Genomic DNA, 13,860 nt, shown 5'->3' with positions numbered 1-13,860 from the left:
TGCCGCCTCCACCTGCAGATTTATGGCAGACAGCTGCCATTCAGACTGCCGCCTCCACCTGCAGATTTATGGCAGACAGCTCCACCCACAGCCTCTGCCGTAACCTGCAGCTGCCGCCTCCAACTGCAGATTCTAGCGGAAGGCTGTAGACTGAACCTCCACCTACAGTTATCAACTTGCAGCCCCGCCTCCACCTGAAGATCCTTGAAGACAGCTGCAGCCTGAACCTCCACCTAAAGACATCACCGAGCACCTCCGCCTCCACCTGAAGATTCGGCCAGACAACTGTACCTCCACTTACAGCCTACTCCATCATCCTGGACACCTCCAACCTGTTGACATGTGAAGACCTAAGAGTGGAACAGAAGGGACCAGAGACACACTGGTAAATAGAACATTTGAGATAACATGTAAAGAGTGTCTCAGTGTCTAGCCATGTATTTTAAGTTCATGTGGACTTCAGAAATGATCAAGCCTGTAGAAGTGATTAATTGAAAACAAGGATGTTATATATTTGAGTGATCATCTTAAAACAATATCTGACGTGGAAACTATTCATGAAAGGAAAGACCTGAAATGTTAGAAAGTCTGATTCCATTCTGAATGTAGATACTCCTAAAATTGACTCTTATTGTTATCTTTTTTTAATGGAGGTTTGGTTATTCATGGTGTTTTAATACAACACATTTTCTTTGTGGGTTTCTCCAGACGCTGTTGGACTTCACACATCCAGATCTACCAGGAGTTGATCTAGGGCCGTCAGGACAAATCCTTCTACAACACGAGCCGTGTTCCAGAGATGTTTATTCTTCCTCCACATTCACCACCAACTCCTGCTCTTCATCCAAAATGAGAACGCCCCTCCCCATCTCTGTTCCCCACCATCAGTTTCTCCCAAAGCAAGTTACTGGAGATCTGAAAGCAGAGACGCTCCAACCAAAGCTCCCTAAAAATAATTTGCTCCTTATTGTGTACGTGTGAACCTTTGCACTGATGTTCATTAAATTAAATCATTGTCTTATCAGATCAGTCTTGTTTGTGTCACCAGGTATTCACATAAATACAGATACATTCATATCAGAGATCCAAGTAAATTTGTGTAACATCATATTTTTCCTCACACTTTTCACAATCTTCTTTTCAAGAGGAAAAAAACATCGCAAATATACATATAAATGTTTATTTTAAAACACTTTGTTTATTTCTTCCATAGATTTCTCCTAAATTCATTAGATAATGCCTTATTTTGCATATTAAGCATTTCCGATAACTTATAATACAAAACATAGTTGTATTATTGTAAGTAATCTATTGTGGAAGTTTCATGGTGAAATCTATTAGATATACTAGTTTTAACCTATTGCATTTCACAATCATATCTTTAAAGGCTGTTTTCTCAAAATGGCTTTTCTTCTCATACTTTGAGACAGTAATCTCCACTTCAGTAACTCTAACGTACAACAAAAAAGGTTTTTACAGAGGGGTTTGTTCATTTATTCTTAAAAACCTGGACGAACATTTTTTTTATGGCTGTTGACAGTATTTTCTGATTTATATAGTGATGCAAATTTAGATCCCAAATCAATATGTAAAAAAAGAGTTTGACTCTATTTTCTCAACAAAATGAAACAATAGTTTTGAACCTGGCTTCATCCAGATTTCAGAAATGTGTTCCAGAAACTTTTACAATTCCAAACATATTTAATGAGATTGTTCCTAATTTGCATATCTAAACAAAACATTTCAGGAAAATTGTAATAGAAAAATATATTGTCTTTATGTAAATATTCAACTGGAGAAGTTTCATGGTGATATCTGTCTTTTCTACCCTATTCACCTGTAGTGTTGTCCCTTAATGAAAAAGTAAATGACTCATTAAAAGGCATTTCATTCGTGCTTATTAAGGATGACTCATCAGAAAGTGGTTCCCAAAAACTTAAGCCATCAGTATAATTTGAAAGATGCAATACAATATTAACTATTTATAATTACCGAAACTATATGTGGGCAGGTTCATTATTTACCAAAGAATCCAGTTTGATATCAGACCTCATGTTTCAGGAGTTAACCTCCAAAATATAAAGTGGTGAATAAATGACCACATGGTGGTGCTATCACATCAAAAATCACTTGTTCCCTTCATGGTCTAACTTTTCAACAAATGTTGATAAAGTCTGATGTTTTTTAGATATCCTGGGAACAAACAAACAATCAGGACCAAATAGCCTATATCTACTTTATGTGCCTGTCTGTGAAATAAACATTTGCAGTATTTTTACTATCAGAATCAGCTTTATTGGCCATGTATGCCCACACAACCTGCACACTCAGGTTTCTCAACATAAATGCACAGAAATAGATAAAAAAAAAAAAAAAACAAGAACAATAAGAACAACAAAGTTAAGCATAAACCTTTAACAGCTATGTATAAATTAAATATAAATATATATACAAATGTATTCATATGAACATAAAACACAACAACAAAAACAATGAAATGGAGAAAATAGTGCAATGATGCAGAGTGCAAAGACGCTTGAATAAATATGGAAAGATTGTCAAAGGATACTTTATATGCATGAGGTAGGCGGAATATGTATTTATATATCTGACACTGTAAGACTGATTAAGTTCTCATCATAGAGACTGCCAGTGGAAAGAAGCTGTTCTGGTGTCTGGTAGTTTTGGTGTACAGTGCTCTGTGGGGCCTACCAGAGGGGAGGAGTTGGAACTGGTTGTGTCCAGGGTGTGACGGGTCTGCAGAGATGTTTCCTGACTCTGGAGAAGTACAAATCCTGGTTCGAGGGCAGGCTGGGGTCAATGATTTTCTCTGCAGACCTGACAGTCCGTTGCAGTCTGTTCCTGTCCTGTTTGGTGGCCGATCCAAAGCAGACAGTGATGGAAGTGCAGGAGAAGCGGAGTAGAACTGCGTCAGCAGCTCCTGAGGCATGTTGAACTTCCTGAGCTGCTGCAGGGTACATCTTCTGCTGAGTCTTTTTCAGGATGGTGGCGATGATGGAGGCCCACTTTAGGTCCTGGGATATTGTGGATACCAGAAACCTGAACCCAAAATTGCCCTCCCTGACCAGTCCACTTTCATCTCCACAGTTTTGAGCTTGTTCACCTCCAGGTTGTTCTGAGCACACCAGAGGGCCAGATGTTCAACCTCCCGTCTGTACGCAGACTCATCACCGTCCCTGATGAGGCCCATGACCGTTGATGAGACTCCTGAAGTACAGTCGTTAGTGTAGAGGGAGAAGAGCAGTGGGCAGCTGTGATGTCCTTCAGGTGGGTCAACACCAGTCTATCGACTGATTTCATGACTTGTTATTTTCTTGTATTCCACCAATGAACAGTTCAACAACTAACCTGAGGTTGAAAATCTTTCCGGCGTGTTTTGCACCGTCGGGTAGTGGATGACTGCTGCTACACCTTCCTTAATAACTGACATGTCACTGCAGTTTTTCTCAATTGTTTACAGACATTTTCTGAAAGCAGACCTCGTACTCTCAGAACTCTACACACAAATCCAAAAACGCACACACAACACAAAACAAAACAAAACACAAATCTCCTGCTAAATTAAACTATTTATTCAAAGCAATGTTGTTTCACACACACACATAAACATACACCATCATGTGAATAGACATTTCTAAGAACTTATTGAAGAGAGATCAGACTTAACAGAGGCCATTATTGTAAAATAGGAAATCATAAATACAAGGGAACACTTGGACTGAATGTCCACTTTGCTCCATGAAGAGATAGATCTGTATAAAGCACATGTAGTCATGGTCACATTAACCTGTTGAGGAAACCAGAGAAAAAGTTAACCTCCTCGTCCTGCCCTCTGTGCATCTTTATATACCTGCTGCCTCCACGTTCCCATCAACAATAACAACAGAAGTATTTTGCATTGATTTTTTAAATATAATTTGTATATGATGAAGAAATAGCGATGACGATCTCTCTCCTTCATGAGTTTATAGAGATTCATTGGACTTATACAAGCTACTGACTAAAAGACTTCTCTTTGTTATGATGTTATTTAACTACATGTGTACCATGTTATTTAAGAGTGATGATTAAATAGGAATTAAAAAAAATGTCAGCAGTCTAAACCAACATCACGTCATTCATATGGAGGAGAGTTCTGGCTGATTCTATTACAAAAATGACATATTATTATCATTGTAATAATTACTATATGATCATTCAGACGCATACAAATAAAAAAGACATTCACGTTTATATTCTATATAATTATTCCAGGGACATGCAGCAGAGCATCATTAATAAATCAATATATAATGATATAAAGACTAAAACAACATTTTTTAGCAGCAATAAGACTGAGCACGCAGTCAGATGTGGAGATAGATATTTAGATATGGACTTGATCTCAGGCTGGTGGGATAAAACATTAGATTACTGAGGTGAGATGTGATGGAGACACAGACACAAAATGGACGCGGAGGATTCCATGGTTGCTATGGTTTCTCTTCAGGTACATCGTTTATATGCGATCGTCATTTAAACACAAACAACAACTCAAGCGGTCAACAAAAGTTTTTTCTCTTGAACTCGAAATATTTTTGCAAATTACCTCTTCTACTGCAGACTTCTTCCTTCCTGACAAGAACTAAAGACTCACAGAGACTGACGAGAGCGACTAAACTAACTTCCATCATGGAAAATGTGAGATTTGAACACTTTGAAAATCGACATTGTTTTCTATGTGTTTTACCGTCGAGACTTTCAGATATGTCAAAGTGAACTGATCATCGTCTCTGTCATGATCACTCCTCCACCCCGGGGGGTCACACACAGGAAACATACGATAATACACTGTGTTATGAATAATGGAGGAGACGGTCGTTGTTACTGTAATGATTTACACTGTTAGAAGGCTGCTGGACTAAAGTACTGAACTGTACAGGATACATCTGTTTAGTAAAAAAAGACCAAAACTCACTCATTAATCAATCTAAATCACTGCTTTACTGTACATCAATGTTTTCATTATAGTCTTATATATATAATATATTATATCACAAAACAATTATCGTTTATCGTAAACAGGTGTGATCATATTATTACATCTATATAATGTGCAGCACTAAAGCACAATATCAACTGTGTTGTTTCCTGACCTAGATGTCCTTTCTTTAGAAGGTTTTAATACCAAAACTCTTTCAGTTTTGTGGTTAGATGTTGCATATTCCTAAAATAATGATTTTAATCAGGCTACTAGAGCAAATCTGTGGTCGGCTAATATTTAAGCACAGAAAACCTGTCCACACTCCTTTACTTTCCAATAATGTTTTATAAGAGGCTAGTATTTTATTCATATAAATCTATAATGAATTATATAGCAAATGTATGGTAATAAGGCCATATATATTATATAGGGCTGATAGACCCACTATGCTTGTGAGAATACATGACTTGTTTTAGGGAGCATTTCAGTCCTTTTCTTTTTGAGAAAATGGAGAAATGCCAGATGTTGGTTTTACTGTACTTGTTAAGCCTCATTCTAACATGAGTGTGTGTTGTTGCAGTGTGAAGTTCCCGTTCTCCTGACTGACAGCCAGACAGGAAGGAGAATCTCTGCTCGCCAGGCAGAGAGCGTGAGGAGGCCCTCAGCCTGCAGACAGTGTGCATGCTGCAGGGACGACCAGGTGAGACATTCCCACATTGTAAAATAAATTTCACCTTAGAATCCTGTAACGAGGACAGAATTTGTGAAGGGTGTTTTATTTTGACAAAGTTGTCCTCTGCAGTGTATCTGATGTAGATTTTCCTCTTGTGAGACTGTAAAAGTATGTTGTTTCGTAAGAAGCTTACTGACATCCTCTCATGTGTTGATGACCAGGGGCCGACTCTAAAGAGAAAGCGCCGGCTCTCTGCTGCTACTGGAGACCTTCCCCAGAAGAGGAAGCGCACCTCCGTGGCCCGTCCCCTGCCTGAACATCCAGAGGTTTTGGACAGTGTCCCCACTCCGCAGCCCTCCACTCCTGCTCGTGACGTTCCAGGGTCTTTGGATTTGGTCCTGAAGCCTCGAGCCACCATCCCACCTGATGACCTTCCAGTAGTCCCCAGTGTGGCCCCCAGCCTCCAGCCCTCCACTGCTCCACTGCACCACGACGGCCCTCTGAAGATACTCAACCTTTCAGTAGACGGGTACCAGCAGCTCTACCACGAGGTTGTTGATGATATGCTGAGGTACGTTGTGTCAAAAATCTGTGATAATTATCTAATTTTACATTCACTTCAAAATGTATTGGTTCATTTGTCCACGTACCAACATTTAAATCACATATGACATTATGATTTAATTTCCAATTCTTCCTCTGCTTACAGGTTCAAGAACGGCCGTCTGCGTCCATACAGTCTAGACCTGGGACGCATCCTCAAGCAGAAGCTGTGGGAGAGACTGGACCGTCCTCTGTTTACCCAAACAGTCAACGGAGACGGACTGGTGAACGTGGAGGTCTCCTACCGGGTTGGAGTCTATCCTCCTCTTTACGAGGTGGACACTTCAGGGGAACCAAGACCGGGGACCCCACCAAAGAGCTAAGAACTCTGTTATGATCAATTAAGATCAGATCTGTACATAATATTGCAAATAAGTTTAAGAACTGTAGTTTTAAGTTTTATTAAGTATTTTTAAGTTAAGTATTGTAGTTTTAAGTTTTAGTACGTTAGTTTTAAGTTAAGTATTGTAGTTCTAAGTTAAGTGTCGTAGTTTAAGTTAAGTATTATTGTGTTAAGTTTAGTATTTAGGTTTCAAGTTTAAGTATTTTAGGCTTAAGTTAAGATTTGGAGTTTAAGTTAAGTATCGTAGTTTAAGTTAAGTATCGTAGTATAAGTTTTAGTTTTGTAGTTTTAAGTTAAGTTTTAGTATCTTAAGTTTAAGTTAAGGATTGTAGTTTTAAGTTAAGTATTGTTGTTTTAAGTTTTAGTACATTAGTTTTAAGTTAAGATTTGTAGTTTAAGTTAAGTATCGTAGTTTAAGTTAAGTATCGTAGTATAAGTTTTAGTTAAGTATTGTAATTTAAGTTAAGTTTCGTAGTTTTAAGTTTTAGTATTGTAGATTTAAGTTAAGTATTCTTAAAAAGTTTTATCAGTTTTTTAATCAGTAAATGCAGCCTTTGTTAACCAACTCTGTTATCCAGCTTCAGCCTCAACAGGGACCAAAAGCACCTGCCAGGACAGGACAGCCCCTACAAACATCTGAAGTACTATCCTCCACCCTCCTCCTACAACCGCTACATCCAACCTCCAGCCAGACATCCACCTGAGAAATCACAAACTCCTCTCCACCTTCAGCCTCTTTCACTCTGCCACAGATCCAACCTCTGCTTCCAGCCGACAATAGCCATCTGTTGCCTCGACCCAACTGCTGCCCCATGCTCCACCCACAGATCCTGGAAGGTAGCTAGGGACAGATCTCCACCTACAGCCTCTGAAGTGTCGTGCTCCAAACAAGCTGCATCAACAACTTCCATTGACCATTTTTCCACCTGCTCCACCAGCTGCAACTTCCGCCAGCCTCCACCTGTAGCCTTTGCCAGCAAACTGAGGTGCCGCCTCCACCTGCAGATTCTGGCACACCGCTGCCGCTAAAACCTCCACCTACAGCCTCTGCCATAACATGCAGCTGCCGCCCCACCTGCAGATTCTGGCAGACAGCTGCCATTCAAACCTCCACCCACAGCCTCTGCCATAACCTGCAGCTGCCGCCTCCACCTGCAGATTGTGGCAGACAGCTGCCATTCAAACCTCCACCCACAGCCTCTGCCATAACCTGCAGCTGCCGCCTCCAAGATTCCTCCACCCACAGCCTCTGCCATAACCTGCAGCTGCCGCCTCCACCTGCAGATTCTGGCAGACAGCTGCCATTCAAACCTCCACCCACAGCCTCTGCCATAACCTGCAGCTGCCGCCTCCACCTGCAGATTGTGGCTGCCATTCAAACCTCCACCCACAGCCTCTGCCATAACCTGCAGCTGCCGCCTCCACCTGCAGATTCTGGCAGCAGCTGCCATTCAAACCTCCACCCACAGCCTCTGCCATAACCTGCAGCTGCCGCCTCCACCTGCAGATTGTGGCAGACAGCTGCCATTCAAACCTCCACCCACAGCCTCTGCCATAACCTGCAGCTGCCGCCTCCACCTGCAGATTGTGGCAGACAGCTGCCATTCAAACCTCCACCCACAGCCTCTGCCATAACCTGCAGCTGCCGCCTCCACCTGCAGATTTATGGCAGACAGCTGCAGATTCAGACAGCTCCATTCCCTCCACCCAGCCTCTGCCGTAACCTGCAGCTGCCGCCTCCAACTGCAGATTCTAGCGGAAGGCTGTAGACTGAACCTCCACCTACAGTTATCAACTTGCAGCCCCGCCTCCACCTGAAGATCCTTGAAGACAGCTGCAGCCTGAACCTCCACCTAAAGACATCACCGAGCACCTCCGCCTCCACCTGAAGATTCGGCCAGACAACTGTACCTCCACTTACAGCCTACTCCATCATCCTGGACACCTCCAACCTGTTGACATGTGAAGACCTAAGAGTGGAACAGAAGGGACCAGAGACACACTGGTAAATAGAACATTTGAGATAACATGTAAAGAGTGTCTCAGTGTCTAGCCATGTATTTTAAGTTCATGTGGACTTCAGAAATGATCAAGCCTGTAGAAGTGATTAATTGAAAACAAGGATGTTATATATTTGAGTGATCATCTTAAAACAATATCTGACGTGGAAACTATTCATGAAAGGAAAGACCTGAAATGTTAGAAAGTCTGATTCCATTCTGAATGTAGATACTCCTAAAATTGACTCTTATTGTTATCTTTTTTTAATGGAGGTTTGGTTATTCATGGTGTTTTAATACAACACATTTTCTTTGTGGGTTTCTCCAGACGCTGTTGGACTTCACACATCCAGATCTACCAGGAGTTGATCTAGGGCCGTCAGGACAAATCCTTCTACAACACGAGCCGTGTTCCAGAGATGTTTATTCTTCCTCCACATTCACCACCAACTCCTGCTCTTCATCCAAAATGAGAACGCCCCTCCCCATCTCTGTTCCCCACCATCAGTTTCTCCCAAAGCAAGTTACTGGAGATCTGAAAGCAGAGACGCTCCAACCAAAGCTCCCTAAAAATAATTTGCTCCTTATTGTGTACGTGTGAACCTTTGCACTGATGTTCATTAAATTAAATCATTGTCTTATCAGATCAGTCTTGTTTGTGTCACCAGGTATTCACATAAATACAGATACATTCATATCAGAGATCCAAGTAAATTTGTGTACATCATATTTTTCCTCACACTTTTCACAATCTTCTTTTCAAGAGGAAAAAAACATCGCAAATATACATATAAATGTTTATTTTAAAACACTTTGTTTATTTCTTCCATAGATTTCTCCTAAATTCATTAGATAATGCCTTATTTTGCATATTAAGCATTTCCGATAACTTATAATACAAAACATAGTTGTATTATTGTAAGTAATCTATTGTGGAAGTTTCATGGTGAAATCTATTAGATATACTAGTTTTAACCTATTGCATTTCACAATCATATCTTTAAAGGCTGTTTTCTCAAAATGGCTTTTCTTCTCATACTTTGAGACAGTAATCTCCACTTCAGTAACTCTAACGTACAACAAAAAAGGTTTTTACAGAGGGGTTTGTTCATTTATTCTTAAAAACCTGGACGAACATTTTTTTTATGGCTGTTGACAGTATTTTCTGATTTATATAGTGATGCAAATTTAGATCCCAAATCAATATGTAAAAAAAGAGTTTGACTCTATTTTCTCAACAAAATGAAACAATAGTTTTGAACCTGGCTTCATCCAGATTTCAGAAATGTGTTCCAGAAACTTTTACAATTCGAAACATATTTAATGAGATTGTTCCTAATTTGCATATCTAAACAAAACATTTCAGGAAAATTGTAATAGAAAAATATATTGTCTTTATGTAAATATTCAACTGGAGAAGTTTCATGGTGATATCTGTCTTTTCTACCCTATTCACCTGTAGTGTTGTCCCTTAATGAAAAAGTAAATGACTCATTAAAAGGCATTTCATTCGTGCTTATTAAGGATGACTCATCAGAAAGTGGTTCCCAAAAACTTAAGCCATCAGTATAATTTGAAAGATGCAATACAATATTAACTATTTATAATTACCGAAACTATATGTGGGCAGGTTCATTATTTACCAAAGAATCCAGTTTGATATCAGACCTCATGTTTCAGGAGTTAACCTCCAAAATATAAAGTGGTGAATAAATGACCACATGGTGGTGCTATCACATCAAAAATCACTTGTTCCCTTCATGGTCTAACTTTTCAACAAATGTTGATAAAGTCTGATGTTTTTTAGATATCCTGGGAACAAACAAACAATCAGGACCAAATAGCCTATATCTACTTTATGTGCCTGTCTGTGAAATAAACATTTGCAGTATTTTTACTATCAGAATCAGCTTTATTGGCCATGTATGCCCACACAACCTGCACACTCAGGTTTCTCAACATAAATGCACAGAAATAGATAAAAAAAAAAAAAAAAAAGAACAATAAGAACAACAAAGTTAAGCATAAACCTTTAACAGCTATGTATAAATTAAATATAAATATATATACAAATGTATTCATATGAACATAAAACACAACAACAAAAACAATGAAATGGAGAAAATAGTGCAATGATGCAGAGTGCAAAGACGCTTGAATAAATATGGAAAGATTGTCAAAGGATACTTTATATGCATGAGGTAGGCGGAATATGTATTTATATATCTGACACTGTAAGACTGATTAAGTTCTCATCATAGAGACTGCCAGTGGAAAGAAGCTGTTCTGGTGTCTGGTAGTTTTGGTGTACAGTGCTCTGTGGGGCCTACCAGAGGGGAGGAGTTGGAACTGGTTGTGTCCAGGGTGTGACGGGTCTGCAGAGATGTTTCCTGACTCTGGAGAAGTACAAATCCTGGTTCGAGGGCAGGCTGGGGTCAATGATTTTCTCTGCAGACCTGACAGTCCGTTGCAGTCTGTTCCTGTCCTGTTTGGTGGCCGATCCAAAGCAGACAGTGATGGAAGTGCAGGAGAAGCGGAGTAGAACTGCGTCAGCAGCTCCTGAGGCATGTTGAACTTCCTGAGCTGCTGCAGGGTACATCTTCTGCTGAGTCTTTTTCAGGATGGTGGCGATGATGGAGGCCCACTTTAGGTCCTGGGATATTGTGGATACCAGAAACCTGAACCCAAAATTGCCCTCCCTGACCAGTCCACTTTCATCTCCACAGTTTTGAGCTTGTTCACCTCCAGGTTGTTCTGAGCACACCAGAGGGCCAGATGTTCAACCTCCCGTCTGTACGCAGACTCATCACCGTCCCTGATGAGGCCCATGACCGTTGATGAGACTCCTGAAGTACAGTCGTTAGTGTAGAGGGAGAAGAGCAGTGGGCAGCTGTGATGTCCTTCAGGTGGGTCAACACCAGTCTATCGACTGATTTCATGACTTGTTATTTTCTTGTATTCCACCAATGAACAGTTCAACAACTAACCTGAGGTTGAAAATCTTTCCGGCGTGTTTTGCACCGTCGGGTAGTGGATGACTGCTGCTACACCTTCCTTAATAACTGACATGTCACTGCAGTTTTTCTCAATTGTTTACAGACATTTTCTGAAAGCAGACCTCGTACTCTCAGAACTCTACACACAAATCCAAAAACGCACACACAACACAAAACAAAACAAAACACAAATCTCCTGCTAAATTAAACTATTTATTCAAAGCAATGTTGTTTCACACACACACATAAACATACACCATCATGTGAATAGACATTTCTAAGAACTTATTGAAGAGAGATCAGACTTAACAGAGGCCATTATTGTAAAATAGGAAATCATAAATACAAGGGAACACTTGGACTGAATGTCCACTTTGCTCCATGAAGAGATAGATCTGTATAAAGCACATGTAGTCATGGTCACATTAACCTGTTGAGGAAACCAGAGAAAAAGTTAACCTCCTCGTCCTGCCCTCTGTGCATCTTTATATACCTGCTGCCTCCACGTTCCCATCAACAATAACAACAGAAGTATTTTGCATTGATTTTTTAAATATAATTTGTATATGATGAAGAAATAGCGATGACGATCTCTCTCCTTCATGAGTTTATAGAGATTCATTGGACTTATACAAGCTACTGACTAAAAGACTTCTCTTTGTTATGATGTTATTTAACTACATGTGTACCATGTTATTTAAGAGTGATGATTAAATAGGAATAAAAATTAAAAATGTCAGCAGTCTAAACCAACATCACGTCATTCATATGGAGGAGAGTTCTGGCTGATTCTATTACAAAAATGACATATTATTATCATTGTAATAATTACTATATGATCATTCAGACGCATACAAATAAAAAAGACATTCACGTTTATATTCTATATAATTATTCCAGGGACATGCAGCAGAGCATCATTAATAAATCAATATATAATGATATAAAGACTAAAACAACATTTTTTAGCAGCAATAAGACTGAGCACGCAGTCAGATGTGGAGATAGATATTTAGATATGGACTTGATCTCAGGCTGGTGGGATAAAACATTAGATTACTGAGGTGAGATGTGATGGAGACACAGACACAAAATGGACGCGGAGGATTCCATGGTTGCTATGGTTTCTCTTCAGGTACATCGTTTATATGCGATCGTCATTTAAACACAAACAACAACTCAAGCGGTCAACAAAAGTTTTTTCTCTTGAACTCGAAATATTTTTGCAAATTACCTCTTCTACTGCAGACTTCTTCCTTCCTGACAAGAACTAAAGACTCACAGAGACTGACGAGAGCGACTAAACTAACTTCCATCATGGAAAATGTGAGATTTGAACACTTTGAAAATCGACATTGTTTTCTATGTGTTTTACCGTCGAGACTTTCAGATATGTCAAAGTGAACTGATCATCGTCTCTGTCATGATCACTCCTCCACCCCGGGGGGTCACACACAGGAAACATACGATAATACACTGTGTTATGAATAATGGAGGAGACGGTCGTTGTTACTGTAATGATTTACACTGTTAGAAGGCTGCTGGACTAAAGTACTGAACTGTACAGGATACATCTGTTTAGTAAAAAAAGACCAAAACTCACTCATTAATCAATCTAAATCACTGCTTTACTGTACATCAATGTTTTCATTATAGTCTTATATATATAATATATTATATCACAAAACAATTATCGTTTATCGTAAACAGGTGTGATCATATTATTACATCTATATAATGTGCAGCACTAAAGCACAATATCAACTGTGTTGTTTCCTGACCTAGATGTCCTTTCTTTAGAAGGTTTTAATACCAAAACTCTTTCAGTTTTGTGGTTAGATGTTGCATATTCCTAAAATAATGATTTTAATCAGGCTACTAGAGCAAATCTGTGGTCGGCTAATATTTAAGCACAGAAAACCTGTCCACACTCCTTTACTTTCCAATAATGTTTTATAAGAGGCTAGTATTTTATTCATATAAATCTATAATGAATTATATAGCAAATGTATGGTAATAAGGCCATATATATTATATAGGGCTGATAGACCCACTATGCTTGTGAGAATACATGACTTGTTTTAGGGAGCATTTCAGTCCTTTTCTTTTTGAGAAAATGGAGAAATGCCAGATGTTGGTTTTACTGTACTTGTTAAGCCTCATTCTAACATGAGTGTGTGTTGTTGCAGTGTGAAGTTCCCGTTCTCCTGACTGACAGCCAGACAGGAAGGAGAATCTCTGCTCGCCAGGCAGAGAGCGTG

General features: G+C 39.5%; 1 protein-coding gene across 1 annotated transcript; it reads left to right on the top strand.

The window, feature by feature from the left end:
* The first annotated feature begins 4,468 nt into the window (after nucleotides 1-4,468).
* LOC129104901 (uncharacterized) lies at nucleotides 4,469-6,583 on the top strand. The gene is made up of 4 exons (XM_054615765.1): nucleotides 4,469-4,510; nucleotides 5,565-5,684; nucleotides 5,879-6,228; nucleotides 6,367-6,583. Exons 1-4 carry the CDS (start codon nucleotides 4,469-4,471, stop codon nucleotides 6,581-6,583), a joined length of 729 nt encoding a protein of 242 aa, XP_054471740.1.
* The last annotated feature ends 7,277 nt before the right edge of the window (nucleotides 6,584-13,860 follow it).

Source organism: Anoplopoma fimbria, chromosome 16, assembly GCF_027596085.1.
Source record: "Anoplopoma fimbria isolate UVic2021 breed Golden Eagle Sablefish chromosome 16, Afim_UVic_2022, whole genome shotgun sequence".
Lineage (NCBI taxonomy): Eukaryota > Metazoa > Chordata > Actinopteri > Perciformes > Anoplopomatidae > Anoplopoma > Anoplopoma fimbria.
The sequence above is the reverse complement of the archived record's forward strand: the minus strand, read 5'-3'. Positions and strand labels throughout refer to the sequence as shown.